The sequence below is a fragment of the Centropristis striata genome, chromosome 12 (assembly GCF_030273125.1).
Source record: "Centropristis striata isolate RG_2023a ecotype Rhode Island chromosome 12, C.striata_1.0, whole genome shotgun sequence".
NCBI classification, from domain to species: domain Eukaryota; kingdom Metazoa; phylum Chordata; class Actinopteri; order Perciformes; family Serranidae; genus Centropristis; species Centropristis striata.
The window spans coordinates 14629946-14648329 of record NC_081528.1 but is presented as its reverse complement, the minus strand read 5'-3'; the positions used below and the strand labels follow the sequence as shown (position 1 = coordinate 14648329).

Genomic DNA, 18384 nt, shown 5'->3' with positions numbered 1-18384 from the left:
GTGTAAACTGCAATGTGTCTCATCTGACCACTTGCGATCCAATCCAATTCACTATTGCATAAGACCATTGCTTTAAAAATGATTGAGTTTCAAAATAGTTGCCATCATAACAGTGCCTTGAAGAAGTGTGCCTAGTTTCAAGGTCTGATAAGGGAAGCTAATGCAGGAGTGCCTTAAACCCACATTATTTTTAATAGCCAGCAGGGGTGACTACTGGTTGCAAAAAGAAGGATTGTTATAGAAGTCGATGAGAAAATGTACCTTTAAAATGTACACATTTCCTCATGAGTTTAAGGTCCTAATTACTAGCTTTCTTCTTCAATACAGCATGATGTTCATTTTTTAAATTTTGGTCCCATTTATGCTTTAGGGCATGGCTACTTTGTGATTGTAGAGGAGTAGCAAACAAGCTGCACCCTCCAGGGCTGTAAAGTAAAGCTGATGCAGAAGTGTCAAAAAATCTTTAAATGATAATGTATTCTGATGAAGTTGGTCATAAAAGGAGTGCAGAGCCCACTTTGGATTCAGAGCATGTACACTTGAATGTCTGCATTCTCCAACGTAAATTCAAAGTGGAAGATATGAGTGTAAGAGTGTAATATGATATTTCCACATCAGGGTAAGGGTTTACTAAAGATACAATTTAATGGTAAGCTTATTTGTTATATGAGAGCCCAGGTTTTTTTTTTTTGTCAGCCCTTAAAAATCAAAGACTAGTGGCTTCTTTCTAGATCCCATAAAATTCAACACACATTCAACAACCACTGTGTGTGAAATCCATCATAAAAGATGCAGTAATACCAGTTTCTGTGCCAGTTTATTCATCAATAAATAATAATCCTCCTGTCACACATACTGTACACACACAAACTAAAATAAAATATTCATACAGTCACACACAAGCAAGCCTTCATACTGTAAGTACACCGTTATTTCTCCCGTTATTTGACTTGGCACAGAGTTATAGCTCTAAAAAACCTAAACACAGTGCAGAGCCAAGATGTAAGCACGGCCGCTGCTATCACATAAACTCACATGTTTTCACAGGCATAGACACTGACACACATCCACACATACTACACACATGCTACACACAGGAAGCACTCAATATGGGGCCAAAAATACATCACAAACCTTGCATCACCTTCCTCTCTGTGTGTCCACTGTTCCACTTTGTTCCTTGGCTGGGTGGGGGGTGGGGCATGCAGCAGATAATGGGCCAATTGTAAGCGATTAGAGCTTGTGCCAGCCAATCAGCACAGCCCGGTACTGGACAGTGGCCAATGGCAATATGTTCACTGCAGCTGGGGGGGAGCTCTCACTCACACAGGAAGAGACATGTGGCCATGATAGGGAACTGGTGTAGGGGGGATTCACTGAGTGTACGTATGGACTGTAACCTGATTTTTAAATATCTATAAAGACTATATTGTACGATAACTGTCCTTATGTCTGTGTAATGAAATAGAGACCTACTATGTGGTTTGACTAGAAAACTACTATTCTTATTATTGTTTTAACACCACAATGGTCTCCACATTGACAAATGATTCTGTAAAACTAATGATTGATCTCCTCATCCCCATTGATAACAGGCTTTTCCCTCATAGGAGTTTGATTTCTGATATTTCAATCTCATAGTTTTTGTTGACAAGACAAGATTTTAAGATATTTTAAATCTCTTGTAATTTGAATCATGTGTATGTTTGGATGTGAATTACTGGACCTTTGGACAACACTAAGACGGCAACTAACAGTTTATCTATTTATATTTGATTAATAAATGAATTGCTATTTAAACATTTTTTTCAGAATTGTCAGAAAGTAATTTAAAAATATATTCTGAGAGACCAATGTGACATCTTCAGTAGCTAATTTTATCTTTATGCTTAATTTAAGACTTAATAATAATAATAATAATAATAATAATAGAAAGAATTGTGATAACTAGTTATCAAAATTGTTGTTGATTCATTTTCTGTCAAAAGAATCGTTTCATCATTATGCCATCTGCTCCTGTCATCCATAGTGTCTGTGTATTGGCAGCTGCTCTCAGATGCGCTGTATTAGAATATTAAAGTATTATGTAAATATAATTACTCATAAGGGTCAAACTCATCTCTGGTTGAGGTGTATGCTCAAATACAGCAGCCCTAAGGAATACAAAAGATGCTGACTGATTAATTTGTTTGTTGCTTTCTTTAGTCTTTGATTAAGTTACAGAAAATAAGGTTGAAGGTGTTTCAATTAGTTTAAGAAGAACTCAGATCCTTTACTTAAGTTAAGGTCGAAATACAGTATTAGATACTTTGTATACTACTGGGTCGATAAGAAGTATAGTGCTGCATTCTATCATGCAATTTGTTAAATGTAAAACGTAATTAGTAACTTAAGTTATCAAATAAGTGAAGTGTAGTAAAAACTACAATATATTAATCTGAAATGCAATGGAGAAGAAATCCAAATTTGCTTGCATGAATGGATTGAAAAGAGTTAACAGGGGAAATTGCTAAATATCTCTCAGCTTATGAGCCAGTGTGGACAAGAGGTACTTGAAGTGGTCTGTGAAAAGTGGAAACTCCATTCCTGGGAAATGACAACTGGGAACACTGTTTGTGAAATGTGCTCAAGAAGGGGATGTGAATGAGAGCTCCAGAACAGCTACTCAATGGATCTTATGGAGATAATGTCTGTGGTGACAATTATTATACACAATTATTAGCACCAAGGTACTCATACAGAATGGCCTATTTCAGAAAGATGTATATTATATTACTGGATTATAATTGACCCTCTTATTGATTCATTAATGTGTTCATTGATTCAATGTTGCAGCTGCTAACGGTGGATTTAATTTTAATTGTTTAGGATGATGATACATTATTGTCAGATTTAGTCTGTTTTTCTTGCATCACAGCAGCTCTATTTGCAACATCCACATAGACAAACATTCACCACAACATTACAGTCACTGATGACAATATGTTTAAGACCCTTTCAACGTAAATTTGATCTGGGATTAAACTCCATATTTTGTTTTAAGATTGACTGATTCACAAGAGATTGTTTGAGTCTAACCTAATTAAATCCTGGAAGCCTGTATCACTGATTGTATCTATAATCTAGAGGTGTGAATCACCAGAGTCCCCACTATACGATTTTATCCCGATATTTGGGTCACGATACCATATTATTGCAATTTTAACCATTTTGCGATATGTTGAGTATTGCGATAGAGACTGTTCAACTGCATTTTGTGTTCACAAAATTAAATTCAATCAATAATTGTTTCTTCAAATAAGACAAAAATTCTCAGTCTGCTCATCTCACTTCAGTCTTTTTATTTGTCCACAATGAGAGTCAAACCCACAGATTGACCAACAAAGTATTCAGTCAAACTGAACTCAACTGATATCAAACATGTATGGACGACAACAACTGCAGCATTTTTATCAAACTTTCAAAAACTGCAAGCTTTACTGCTCTCAATTTTTTTGAATGAAACATTAAAAAGCTGAACTTGCAGCATTATTTCAACAACTTCCTGACACACGGTACTATAGATTAAAAAACTGCAAAAATACTGCCGGGCCATCGGAATGCGAAATATCCATACTTGGCGGTCATGAATCGATATAATATTTCCACACAAAATATTGCCATACAATGCTGTATCGATTATTCCCCCACCTCTACTATAAACTAATTAGTTCATAGATGATAGACAGACAGACAGACAGACAGATAGATTTAAGTACAAATACATCTAATTTGTACTTTAGTACAGGAGTTGAGTAAATGTAGGCTACCTCATTACTTTACACTGCTGGATATTGTTTTTCTTCAGCAGTGTCAAATTGACTAAATGTGAATAACACACGGCATCTCCAACAAAACTCCCCCACACACCCTGACACAGAGTCAGTGCTGACACCGTGTCAGCAGATGGCGGTAGTGAGCACTGAGGCCATTCTGAGCTGAGAGAAAAAAAAAACACAAACAACCACAAGAAAACCACAAAACCAAGATGGCGGTGCAAGAGACAGCATCTCAACTGTCCATGGCTCTCAAAGTCCAAGAATACCCCACCCTGAAGGTAAACAAAAACCGAAACAGCCATAAATCATTAGTCTGGCGATTCTAGGACGTCCTAAATACATGATGTTTTTGGTGTTATGTGTAAAATAGGGGTTATTAGCCCGTTTGAAAGCGAGAGCAGCGAACTTGACAGGGAGGCTAACGTTAGCTTGGCTAGCTTAGCCAGGTAGCAGCCTCCAATAACTAGCTCTGTTTGAAAAGCGGCAGCAAAGATCATTAGATCGATAAATAACAATACCTGGTGGCAAGTTAGCTGGCGGCCTGCTGTCTGAATTAACTTTCATTATAAACGCAATGTGTCGAGGGCCTCAGAGCTGTTAGCTTCAGTGTAAGCTTGCTGTTTTGTTTTTTAAACACAAAACGGTCCTTTGACATGTCAGTTAAGGCTGCTTAGTTTCCGTTAGTGGCCGTTAGTGGGTTTAACATTCGATAGCTGTGTGGTTAATATATTTGAAAATGAACGATTTTAACGGTCGTGAAAATGAACGGTTGTGCTAACCTGTAACCGTTTGGTAGTGTAATTCAGGTATATGTTGATTAAAATGTCATATTAACCATCACCACTGACAGTACATGCAATAACGTGGATGTTCTGCCATTTAACAACCAGGCATGCCGTCTAATAAACGGCTTCCATGCGTTATTGGCCTGCTTCGCTGTGGTAAACCCAACAGCAGCCACCTTTTTATCGTCGCTAAAGATGAATAGCCTACCAGATAACGTAACGTCGAGCATGCAAATTGTAGCTGGCTGGGGAGATGGATGGGTTGAAACCACTGGGGGAGAGAGCCCGTGAACGCTACTAGGCTTGTCAGGCGAAGAACCAGCCTTGCGAGTTAGCGCAGTGTCATCATATTGCTGCTGCCTCTCTCTGCACTTCAAAATGGCCAGCGAGAGAAATCACAGCCTGCTGCCGCTGCCGCACACACACGCACCGTTCCTCCATCCCACATAACGTTACTGCGACACCACAGCTAAAAGAAGACGAGGCTGGAAAAAGCCTTGCTGCTCCAGGGTTCAGCTCGTTTCAGAGCAGGACAGGCGTCGTCGTATAAAAGCACGTTTTGTGAGTAGCAGGTTTTGTGTAGCATGGTGCTGTCATGATAGATGTAACGTGTTGTTGGCGATGTCTGTGTTCAGAAAAGCATGGCTTTGGTTTAAGGGGTATGTCTGTCTTTTGCTTGGATGCTGCAGTAAGGTTGATGGGCACCATTTTAAGACAGGAGAGATGGATATAATGAGTATCAAATGGGAGTCTACAGCTGGGGGAGAGCAGTGTTGGAGCTATATTGATAATATCACAATGTTGCCTGACACACACACTAAATAATCTGCTAATTTGCTTTAGCAATAAAATATACTATGCGTTGAATTTTATATCCTTGTGGATGTTTTGAGATATTCTAGTCAGATCAGACTTCAACATAAGCAAGAAAAAGGGAAATGATAACCCCTTATATATTTACTCATTTACCTGCATATGTGTAGGCTGTTAACCTGAATGCTGAAAATACAGGCCCATTACAGGGAATTACATTGTAATGCTGCACGTTAAGGATAATGTCTGTAGTCAAGGTGAGTCAAAATCATCATTAAGACATGCTTAAATTGCTTAAGCAATTTCTTTATTCTGATTATCACTAACGAGTTATGTGCACTGCTTGGAGTAGGCTTGTAGATTTCTCACAATGAGCCGCCTCCCGACAAATGATGACAGACAACCTCTCACACAGTGTCAGCCTAGCTGTTATAATGGCTGTCTGCAAATGTGTTCATCATGGATTTACTTGTCAACTGTCAGGTAAATCAAGGTTGTATGGAAAGGAGTTATACATTAGATCTAGTAGCCAGTCCGACTCACTGAGGTAATATTTGCATTTAATCAAAATGCATAGGGGTATCATCAGAGAAAAAAATATCATATTCACCTCTTTGCTGGAGTTTCATTTTACATGGTATGTCCAAGCTTATACCTGTATATGTAGTGAGCTAGTACATTTCCTGGGAAATTCATTTGAGAAACGGTTTACTGATAAAATGTCTAGGTTTGAATGTTTATTTTGCCTTATCCAGTGAACATAATAACTGGGAAATCACATTTTTTGCATTGATTTTGTTTCCCCTTCTTGACTATATGTGTTAAATTATGTTAAATTATAGTTGCCTCAGTAGGCAGTATAACCAAAGCAGTTGACATTATCTTCATTGTCCTTAGTTCTCCTACAGTATACTGCTCAACCTTGCTTGTTTGCATAATCTGGGAATTTAATGCATATTTTATAAACTGGTTTGTCTTTTGCTACATCTTGCTGTAATCATCACCATCTACTATATCTGGCTGCTAAATTCTCATTTCATGATCTCCCTAAGTAATTTGTTGATTTGTGGCCAAGTGTGTCACTAAAAATCTTTATTTGCTGGACAAACACTGAACAGTTGAATGTTTCAGTGGCAAAAAAAAATTCTGGCAACAATGCTTTTTCCATCTTTTCCCTCTCAGACAGTGGTCATACACATACCTGAGCAGAATAGGCCCCCTGTTCCTGTCAACAGGACACTGATGAATATTTACTAGTGCATACAAAATTGTTCTGTGGTACAATTAAATATCAGAAGCACAGGGTCTATAATTTGGCAAAATGTAATAATAATAATAATAATAATAATTCCAGCAGAGCAGCAACATTCTTTATTGTATCTTGTTTTGTGGCATGCTTGCATACTTTTCTTCTCCAATGTTAGTGACCTGTGAAATTAACTTGGCTCGAACTTAAAAGGAAAAATCCTTGTAATGGATCAAAGCACTCCTCTTGGTTGTTTTTTTTAATGCAAAATCTCAGAGAAAGAACCACAACGGTCGAATAAATCTAGTTCACACGTATCAAAGGCATCTTATATTATAGTACAAAGCGAAAGCACTGTGCTGTTTGGATTGATCATAGATAATCATGTTTTGATTTTGTTGAATACAAATCTCCTGCTGCCCTCAGTGTGGTCAAAATGAGGTTTGTCTGTTTTAGTAGATGTCACTATCAGATTTTAACAGGGTTTTTGATGCAAGGAAAATAGTAAAATAATGTATTGTAATGGAATAACTTAGAAAAACTTTAGGAATGAGTTTGAGTGGATCATGATGATTTAAGTTGGTAAAGTACAAAAATAGAGATGTAATAGAGATATAAATACTTATGAGCATAATAATGGGTGAAAGATGGCAGTAGCAGGAAAGCCAGAATTGTTGCAGTTTGAAAATATAGGTAACCGTTATTTGCTTCCTGTTTTTAAATTGTTTCCATTTAGGGTTTTTTTTTCTGCAGAAATCTATCGAAAATATGAAATTGGGTGCTTGAAGGAACTTTATGGAGCATCATAGACTACACTGCTGTTTGTATTTATATCTTTCCAAACGCTGGTCACATTTGGAAACTCCCAAATAAATACTGATAATTAATGTGTTCCTATGTAGGATGTGACAGTCTCTTAAGGCCCTACAGGTTATGCAAACTTCTTGGATATCTACGGAGTAACATATACACTCAGTGTGGCTGAATACAGTTTTGTTTTGTAGAATATCCATTTCACTTATCTATCTTAATCTTTTACTGCTGTTAAATATGAACCATAATCAGCTAGAGGTAATTTTGATATGCATTTGTTCCCTAATGACACTTTGTAAAATTGTACTGAGTGATATGCTAGCTCTTTGCCCTTGCTTAACCTAAACACCTGATACAAAGAGCTAAATAGCCCATGCGGATGTCGTTGCAGGTGCCCTACGAGACCCTGAACAAACGTTTCAGGGCGGCTCAGAAGAACATTGACCGGGAGACAAGTCACGTGACAATGGTTGTTGCGGAGCTAGAGAAGACGCTGAGCAGCTTCCCAGTGGTCGACTCTGTGGTGTCACTGCTGGATGGTGTGGTGGAGAAACTCAGCGCCCTGAAGAGGAAGGTGAGGGATACAGATGTAAACCTACAAACACTTTCAGACTGGCAATTTAGTCTATATCATCTTTCAGTCAGTGGTTTTATGATTTTATTTTATTTTGTGGTACAGTAAAACCCATTTGGATACACAAATAAAATCATCTGCTGTATAAACATATACATACAATCCCTGGTGGGATTATTTCCTTCCAGAGTTGGTCATTTGATTATGGTACAAAATGCTTTTGATGAAAGACACGTTTGACCCATTATAGCCAAGTACCCTCCATGCCTAATCAGAGGTATTTTGCCTGTTACTCACTGTGTTTCTGCTTGTTCTATGTTTTCTATCTTCTAACTAGTTGACTAATTTTACAACAGAAGTGTTCCCTCTACCATTTCTGTTTTTAGAGGGCTTCTCTTATGTACAGTACAACACAGTGATTAGAGAGATAATCAGACAGGTGGCTTAACATGGCAAGTGCAGCTATGTTTGTGGAAGGTTTATCACAACAATCATGTCAGTGTGTTTACTCTGTTGATAATACACTTAAAAGGCCACATTTTCCGATTGTAACCACTTCATTTTCAAAATCTGGCCTTGGCTGGATGGATATGTAACAAAAAGCAAATCTATTCTCCATTTTCTATATTAAATCTGTCTCTAAAAAAAAAAAAAGCACTGGTATTGACCCTGATACTTACATCATCAGCAGTAATTCATCTACGAACACAGTCTCCCTTCAGTGAAAGCCAACTGTAAAACCCACATCACTCGCTGCTGATAACAAAAGCACCTTATTGTGTCTGTGGTTTCTTTATAATTGTATGATGTGGCTTTGGCGAGTTGTGTCTGTTAGCAGGGGATTGCTTTCTGGCTGGTTCTTCTATCGTTCCTTTTTTAAAATGTCTGAAATCAAGTGATCAAAACACACTTTTGTAGTTCGTGTTCATTTGTGCCCACATGTTGTCCAGCAGCTGCTTTACGACATGAAAAACCCTGAATTCATTGTGTTGTAGGTGAGGTCATAGACACTTCACAGATTTGCAAGGAGCGTGGGTGCCTTTTTCTTAACAAATATGTTGTGCCAAATCTGGTCTGACTGGTGGAGAGAAAAGTAGTCCAAAAGTCAAGAATAAAATCTGAAGCTCAACTCGAGGGGTAAAAAAATGAGATTTATCTAGAGAAGCAATGCACTTTTATTTTCAAATAATATAAAATGGTGTGCAGCAAATATCTTAATTGTTCTTGTGCGTCTATGTCCTGCAGGCCGCAGAGTCCATCCAAGCAGAGGATGAGAGTGCCAAGCTGTGCAAGCGGCGCATTGAACACTTGAAGGAGCACAGCAGTGACCAGCCGGCCTCAGTCAACCTGTGGAAGAAGAAACGCATGGACCGGATGATGGTGGAGCATCTGCTGCGCTGCGGCTACTACAACACAGCTGTCAAACTGGCCAAACAGAGCGGTATAGAGGTAACTGTTTAACTGTTATTGATCCTGCATTGTCTCAAGGTCATTCGGAAGAGGCAGGAGTTCTTTGAATTCATATACTATTTTTCAATTGACTGACATTCATGGCTACCCAATTGCCCCAAGAAGTCCAGATTTTTTGCCTTTTTCTTACCATTGTGCTTAACATTATTTCTGTTGCTCTTCTTCACTGTTAATACATCCACCCTATCCTTGTTAGGACCTGGTCAACATTGAGATGTTCCTTACTGCTAAGGAGGTGGAGGAGTCTCTGGAGAGGCAGGAAACGGCCACTTGCCTTGCCTGGTGCCATGACAATAAGTCCCGCCTCCGCAAGATGAAGGTATTTCATTTACAAGATTTTTACATTTTTATAGGTGTAAGGCAAGCTGAAGTATATTGCCAAATGCTTATTGGTCATGAATGTTGTATATTTCTTCACTTTCTAAACAAGAATGAACAATGAAGTGCTGTTTGTGCTCAGAAACAGACCTGTTAAGATTGAATTACTCTTCCTGGGTGTTTGCCCTTCTGGCAGTTGTAGCAAGTTACAGAGTTAATCCTAAGATTATCATATTAAACCAGAAAGTACTCAGTAGAGCGCAGACCTCCGCCAAAACATAATAAGCTTCCCAGTTCGTTATTACTTTGAGAGTCAGCCTTGTACTGCGGAGATGACCTAAGGTTTATATGATACAAGTTTGGGATGCTTAGACTTTGTACATTTTAGTTCCAAGTGATATTTTTAGGCTTTGAAGTGGTAAGATTTGTTTTTTTTCCTGTGCCAAAAAGCCATTTGGGGAATAAAATATTGAAAGATATCGACTATCTACTAGCACTGCAGGAGTTATATGAAAGAGATCAGTTCCCTTCTGTCTGCTCTCAAGGTTCATAAATGGGGAAAATATTCAATGATGGGCATTCTGCAGCACTTAAGTTGTGTAACCTTGTTGTCTGGTTCTTTTGCAGAGTTGTCTTGAGTTCAGTCTGAGAATCCAGGAGTTCATTGAGCTCATCAGACAAAACAAACGCATGGATGCAGTCAGGTAATAGAAACATGCATATATCTGGGCAGTACACATAAACTATTTACCTAGCTGCAACTTATTTTGTCCATTATTGAAGCCACTAAAAATATCACCCATTGATCTTCTTCATGTGTGTCTCTGTGTATTTCAGACATGCAAGGAAGCATTTCAGCCAAGCGGAGGGTGGACAACTGGATGAGGTTCGGCAGGTGATGGGCATGTTGGCCTTCCCATCAGATACACATATCTCCCCATACAAGGTAACACCTGAAGTATGCCGTTTTATTTAGTTTTTTTTTTATTATTATTTTTTTTTTAAAGTAACTTCACACATTGCCATTCATGGAAGAGCTGAGAGACATGATCCCACTGATTATGTTCTTTTTAGTGGATACAGTCCGCATCATATCATTAAATGAATAGCTTGGTGGGTTTGTATGAGGTACTTATCCATTATAAGTGTATTACCCACAGTAGATCAGCAAGTCAGCAAGCCCCTAGTTTGGATAACCATGCAGGCAGAACTGAAACTGTTATCTATTCTCTTCTCAAAGCAACCAGACCCTATTGGAAAAAAAAGGTCATATTTCCTCACAGAACGCGGGAGATGCTTAGCCTGGCTAACGCCAGACTAATCACAAATGAGATTAGTCTGGACGAGACTCCAGACTAGCCCATCTCTACTTTGAGACTAAAACGCCCAATTCTGCTTCTGCAACGTTTTTCTGCAGCATGTTCTGGCTCTGGCTGCTCACAGTCTACCGGCTGTGTGTGTGTGTGTCTGTGAGTCTGTGAGAGAGTGTTGCTTGCTGCTTTGCTTCTCCAGTTCTTGCTTTCTGCAAGATTATTTATTTTTACCTTATTTCCCCCTCATGTTCTTCAGCCACACACATCCACTGATTTTATGGGCAATAGAAAAGCTACTGTGGGTTTCTCCGCAGCTCCGCTGTCCCCCGGCTCGTAGCGAGATCACCACATCAGCTTTCGCTCTAAACTATTTAAAACGCCGTCTACAGCGAAATCGAAAGAGAGTTTTGCGTAAGAAAACTACAAAACTACAAGCTTCCATCTGTCGAGCAGTACACGTCATCGTCTTGCCGTCCCTCCCCGTTCTGTGAGTGGATCCCTAAAACAGGGCTAAGAAACAGCCTTAGATTCCAGACTGAGATGCGGTTCGAAATGAAATCGAGCGTGCAAGGCAGTATGGGTATACCCAGGCTAGATGCTGGTCTACTGCTGCCTTGTTCAGTTAGTTAAATGGTGTTATTTTGTGACTTTGGTGAATCTGAAGTAACCCTTTAAACACAACAGTCAGAATAATACAAACAAAGGAATCATTCGAGGAAATGGTTGACTAGCGGCTTCTGTGAGGTAATTTTTGTTAACGGATGATGGTTGAGAGCATAGATAATGGCATCCTTGACGGAAATGGATGTCCTAACTGCAAGGTAAAGTGGTGAAAATATTTTAAATGTAGTTTAACTGATGGTGATTATCATGGGTGACTAAAATACATCCACTGCCGGGTAATACATTGAATGTAGATAAGTAGCTTACACATCCCTACTTTAAAAAACATTGAAAGCATCCCTTTGTATATTGCTGCGTCTATATACTGTGCTAATCATGATGAACTTAATGACTGTACAGACTGGCTGAATCATTAACTTACATCAACTTTTTATATGTAAGGATGCAGCACTGAAAGTGTGTGGAGTTTTAAAGAGATCAGACAGAAAATGTGTTATTGCAACGACACAGCCACTAGAGGGCCTCTGTGGCCTTCTGAAAAATGAACTCTGTTGTCTCTTGAGCTACTTTGTCCTTTTAGTAGCTGCTTTCAGTAGCAGTTTTGATATTCAGAAACCTCGACTAAAAATCCTTTGATAAACAGAGTTGTGCCATGGCATCACAACAGCAAGGCTTTTTGAGCTATGTTTTTTGTCACATAACTGAACTAATGTGACTAATGTAACATTTTTCTTAGCTTCTGATACCAGTGTGACAGAAGCACACCTGAGGATCAGCCTCAATAATAATATTGCCATCAGAGCTTACTGCCAAATACAAAGGATTGAAATGCAATTTAATTTAGAAATTCCATTTACATCACATTTGTAGGATGTATTTGTAGTGAAAAAACTATGCAGTTAGTTGACTTACACTTGTATTTATGATTTTGTTGACTAAGCAATTAGTTGATAAAAATCCACAGATTTGTAAAACTCAAGTTTCTCCTCAAAGAATCATACAAGAGCACCACATTAAAGCTTGTGTTTACCAGTGATTTGCTCATGAGTTTTTCATAAATAAGTCAATCAGCATGAAAAATTAATTTTAAAAAACTTATTTGAGTAAGAGGGGGCAGCCCTACTCGTCTCAGGTATACTTATTCTCAAACATTGTCATCTGCATTATTCTGTCATGATACTGTAATATATTATATCTGGTTTCTGGTGGAGTCTGAAAACAGACACAACCCTGATGCAGTTGTTTCCGGGGGGGAACAACCTCTCAAGGGCTACACACACCGATAGCACGTACATGTCATAATTTGCTCCTGGGATTAGAACATCCTGGCTACAGTACATGGGCTACATGGCTGCAGTCTGGTTTTTGTTGCCACAGTAAACGTAATATAGTATGTAATGTTTTGGGAGTAAACATTGTTTGTGTAGAAAACAAAATGGCATGTTGGTGAAGAGATCTGTGCATTCTTCAAATTAGAAAGTAGTGGGTCTGAAGGCTGTCTTTTTACTGGCTAGTGTTAAACTTTCCTCTTTCTCTGGTTCTTTTTTGTTCTTTCAGGATCTTTTGGATCCAGCTCGCTGGAAGATGCTGATCCAGCAGTTCCGATATGACAACTACAGACTGCACCAGCTGGGAAACAATTCTGTCTTCACTATCACCCTACAGGCTGGACTGTCTGCCATCAAGACACCGTATCCTTATATGCTTTTATTTCGAAGAATAAGTTGATTCTGAATCCAAATATAAAGTAACCTCTTTTTTTTTAAATTTTATCTTCTCAGCCTGACATTCTAAGGTTTGGTTGATTTATCTTTTATTGTGAAAAAAGTAAATGGTGAAAACTGACCTAAGATATAAACAAAAACAAAATGCAGGAGGTGTTCTTGTGTCTGAGTGGAATGTGTATGTCGCTACTTTGTCTATCAAACCAGGCCTTGAACATTAATATATTTTTCTACTCTTCTCTTTGCTCCTGCTGTCTAAATAAAAGTGGAAATGCTACCTAATAAGTTTTGAGAAAAATGAAACAGAACGTCTGTATTTTCATTGCACAAAATACAAAGAAACTACTCCTCAGTGCAATAACAAAGTAAAGTACCACAAAAACAACTTGAACAGCAAAAATGTCCCAAATTAGAAATAAAACAATGGAATTCTGCCCTAGAATTAGAGTTTTTTGTTGCAGTAGAACATAAATAATTATTGCACTAGTATAAATGTAATTTTGCATAACATCCAGTAGGTTTGCACTTGATAGACAGTCATCATTTTGTACATGAGGGGTTAGTCAGAGTTGGAGGTAGTGGTGATGTCTTGGTTGATTATGCTTTCCCCTGATGCTTTCAGTTGTGAGACCAGTAATTACATAATCCATTGAGAAGTGATATCACTTATTTTCCTTAACCTTCATGCCCGTTCCAGTCAGTGCTACAAGGAGGATGGTACCTCTAAGAACCCAGACTGCCCAGTTTGCAGTAAATCCCTCAACAAGTTGGCCCAGCCTCTTCCGATGGCCCATTGCGCCAACTCCAGACTAGTCTGTAAGATCTCTGGAGAGGTCATGAATGAAAACAACCCACCAATGATGCTGCCTAATGGATATGTCTACGGCTACAATGTGAGTACACTGCAGGATGACCTACATCCAAAAATACAGGGATTATGAGCTAAAGCTGTTTCTTTCAATGTTAAATGTTGTATGGAAGCAATATAAGTCATTTATTTTTTTCCGTGTTGAAATCATAGAAATTAAACTGCCATTTTCTTAGCATCTGTGCATGTATCTTGCGCAAGATGAGATTCTGTTTTTCTCTATGGTGTTGAGAAGTGAAAGGAAAACCTAAAAAGAAAACCTTCCCTCAGAAAGATTTAAAAAAAAAAAAACATAGCTCAAATGTTGAATAGTAGCATATTTTACATTTTATGTACTGAATCAGATTTTTAAATGTTCTTTATAGATTTGGGGGAATTGATAAAAAATACTTTTGAAAGTGATTGTCTTGAGTCATATTCACCAGGGGAAAAGAGCTGTGGCTTGTGAAAAACATTTAATCTTGAAAGTTAAATGCATGAAAATACAAATCAATCCTCTTCTTTGGCGAGTGACCTTGGTTCAAGTGTTAATGCTTTTTGAGGTGTCTATAATATTAAGTAAAATGGAAATTAACCCTAACTTATTACTATATAACATCAAACACGGGTTTAATACTACAATTTGACAAAAAAAATATTCGCAGCCCATCCGTCCCAGGGACCCACAGGCGAGGGCTGGACAATCTATCGATATAAAATATAAATCAATATATTTTTAAATGTGATATGGAATTAGACCATATCGCATGTATTGATATACTTTCTTTTCTATAAATGCTTTCCTTACTAGGGTTTGTCATATTTAGTTCCTTTGTAATGTTCGTTATTCTTTTCTCATGTAAATTTATTTATTTCATAAAAAAGATTGGCCTATTTTATTTCATAGGCTATTTTTGTTTAAGATATTTTTATATTTAAATGTGCACTTTATGGATCTCTTTATTTTATTTTTTAAAAAAGGTACTCCTGTTATACAGTATTTATGTTCACTTAAATGAACATTTTCAATAAACAACTTGTGACTTGTCATATTTGACTCTGACTGAACATTTGCTCTCATTTTGCAATAAAAATATCGGGATATATATTGTATATCGATATTCAGCCTAAATGTATCGGAATATGACTTTTGGTCCATATCGCCCAGCTCTATCACAGGCTGTTATTTGAGTGGGTTCCAAGCACTTAATACATTGAAAACTTGTCAACATCACTGTAAATGTTTGTTTTCTGTCTGATGTATTATTCTCTGCCTACTATCTCTTCCAGTCACTTCTGTCTATCCGCCAAGATGACAAAGTGGTGTGTCCCAGAACCAAAGAAGTCTTCAACTTCTCTCAGGCTGAGAAAGTCTACATCATGTGATCACTCAGATAACCCGTCTGAGTATTAACATGATCGAATACGGCGCCGTCATCCATCACCTGTGACCGGGCCTACTCAGAGAGCCACCTTTGGAGCTGTGATCCAGTGCCCTTCTTCCCCCCACAGACACACCCGACATTTCCCAAAAACTCCCCTTCATAATACATGATCAGCTCAAGTTCCCTTCCCCCTCCAATGTTATCACACAGAAACTGGGATCCTCTCCTTTGGGACTGTTTTAGATGTGGCTTGAGAACAAGAAGTTGGTTGATGTGATCCATTCAAGCACATGGACTATCAACATTGTGATTATTTTAAAGGCCCTCGCTGTGAAGTTTAGAGACTACAGAAAAGAACTGAGGGTGTTGAAAAACTGCTAGGTAGATATTTGATTTTATTACAACAAATAAAAACTTGTTGAGGTTACTTTGACTTTTCACTAGTGGTGTTCCTTTGTTACTAAAATAATGTGTCAGGACTGTGTTAACTCGCTCCATTAACCAGATTAACACACGGGCCTTTTTCAAAACAAACATGGCCGGCCTTCTGGTCATGTGGTAGCATCTCATCCCGTGATGCATGCTGTAGACATCCTTTGTCTTCTAGTTTTTTGGCTGGTTGTTTGGGGGGTGGGGAGGGGGGTTTATGTTGAATACCTCCTTTAAACTGCCTATCTTTTTGCATTTCATCCCCCCCTTGGTTGTGAAACCGGAGCCTCATTTGGGCTGCAGCAGGCTCCTTTTTCAAATGTAAATATTAGATAGGAACTCATCATCCTCATGTATAAATGCAGGGATTTTGGGGACAATTAACGACAACGAAGATTAACCTTCTACGACAATTGCTGTGTGAACCGAACAAGTCTTTTTTTGGGTGTTGTAAACCTGATATAGCTCAGAGTATCCTCGAGATAACCGTAAAACTTCCTTTTTCTGAGGACACAGTTAGTTTCACACACTTGGTAAAATTACATTTTGGTGTATTTGCTACAATAATGGAAATTTACGCAATATTCAAGACAACCATCTTTGATGTGTTTTTTAAATTTTATTTATCAAATTGTCTTCCTTTTTGTGTGTGAGATTTGCCATTTTCACTTCTATAAAAACCTATTCTTTCTTCAGCTTAAGTGGTACAGTTAATTGAATTATATTTATTCTGTTGAAGATGAAGCCCAATGTTTTTTTAAGTCAAGTCAACATTTCCCAAATAGTTTGATTTCATAACTATTTTTCCAACAATGAAAAGATAATAAAGAGAAAGGATGTGCTGATACTTTTCAGTCTTGTGCTCTGCGTGTGATAAAGCACCAACACTCTTCAGGGTTTACGTAGCATTAAAGAGAAACCGACTGTTTCAACATAACGTAGTTCCTTAACACCTGCCTTTATCTAAAAATAGGGGGTTCACAAGATCAATTTTAATTGAAAATCAAATGGAAAAAGCTTCCAATTGCAGTTAGTGAAAGTAAAAGCAGAAACCCCAAATTGACAATTGGATGATATGGCCTTGAGTGTAATATATTCCAAAATATCGAAATATATCACACTTAATGCCCACCTTTTATACAATATTTGGAAAATGTTAAAGGCAGTTTCCTAGGACATAAAACCATGATATGTTGTTGATCTTTATCAATCAAGACTGTAGAATTAATGCAAATTCAAAATTTAAATTAAATTAAATTGTGACCTAAAAATCTAAATTCTTATCGAATTGTGAATTTGGATAATCATGACACCCCTATTTTTTTTATGCATTAGTAGTTGGGTTGAAACCTTGAGTTGTCTCTTGGTTAAACATTCCTTCCTCTTCATGCAAACTTCACGGAAAACTTTTGGTCGTCCTCTGACTTTAAAACCTACTGTAGTTTATGGCCGGACTGGATTTGTGTTCACAGGCCTTGAAAGTTTTCAGGCATATAGCAGTTTAAATACATTGCACACATGTCCTCCTAGACATAACCATTTGTTTTTTTTTTGCTTTGAGACCTGTGATTTCAACATGTACACAAGCTGGACTTCAGTGACGACTAACGCACAAATAACCTGTAACTTGTGACGACTTAACCCCACAACTAAGCAACCCAAAAAAAATGCAGTTTCATGTTGAACATGATCAGTCTTGTGGTCAATCATTTCTTCCATTTGTTGTTTCTTGACAAACCAAAAGTTGCCTCATTTGTGTCCATAACTGATTTGGGAACTGTATCTGTAAAGACACAGACTGTCCTGTGTATTTGTGTTGGTAGACTAGATAAAGGGATTGTTTCATGAGCAATATGCCTCATAAAGATTTCAGTGAACTTTTGATTTCAGTGTTTCATTATTTGCAATGTCTACTCTGCTCTGTGGGCTTGAAAGCCAACATTAGCATGAGCGCCTGTAGGTGTGACGAGATTAACAATTCACTGCAGGTTTTGTTGACATGGAAATACAGCCAAGTGCTGCGTCTTTCACCTGAAACTGCATCTCCATGATCTGATAAAGGTCAGCAGTCTGTGTGGGTGTTTTTTGGTCTAGCTGTGAAAAGCATGTTTACAGATGGTAATATACTGCAGTGTTGATCATCAATGTGATGAATACATGAGCAAGTTAAAAGAACTCTCGGCAAAAGTGAAAAGATCTAGCAGTACAGTTGACTTTGTGGACTT

The 18384-nt window shown here is 38.0% G+C and overlaps 2 protein-coding genes across 4 annotated transcripts in view; one reads left to right on the top strand and one right to left on the bottom strand.

Moving 5' to 3' along the window:
* The window catches only part of LOC131981263 (C-terminal binding protein 1), a 39350-nt gene extending 34882 nt beyond the window's left edge, over nucleotides 1–4468 (bottom strand). The window contains exon 1 of one of the 2 annotated variants that reach the window (XM_059345478.1): nucleotides 4337–4468. In XM_059345478.1, the coding sequence (XP_059201461.1) occupies nucleotides 4337–4382 (46 nt within the window). In that variant the 5' untranslated portion in view covers nucleotides 4383–4468. The remainder of the gene's footprint in view (nucleotides 1–4336) is intronic. The other variant, XM_059345479.1, reaches the window with a different exon arrangement.
* On the top strand, nucleotides 3985–18041 carry maea (macrophage erythroblast attacher, E3 ubiquitin ligase). Of its 2 annotated transcripts, none has more exons than XM_059345483.1 (9): nucleotides 3985–4096; nucleotides 7867–8049; nucleotides 9295–9498; nucleotides 9716–9838; nucleotides 10465–10541; nucleotides 10675–10783; nucleotides 13332–13465; nucleotides 14196–14391; nucleotides 15636–18041. In XM_059345483.1, the coding sequence occupies exons 1-9, from the start codon at nucleotides 4028–4030 to the stop codon at nucleotides 15729–15731; spliced, it is 1191 nt and encodes a 396-aa protein (XP_059201466.1). In that variant the 5' UTR covers nucleotides 3985–4027; the 3' UTR covers nucleotides 15732–18041. The 2 variants fall into 2 exon arrangements, with proteins under 2 accessions (XP_059201466.1, XP_059201464.1); XM_059345481.1 differs by lacking the exon at nucleotides 3985–4096 and adding an exon at nucleotides 5145–5164.
* Nucleotides 18042–18384: the final 343 nt, after the last annotated feature.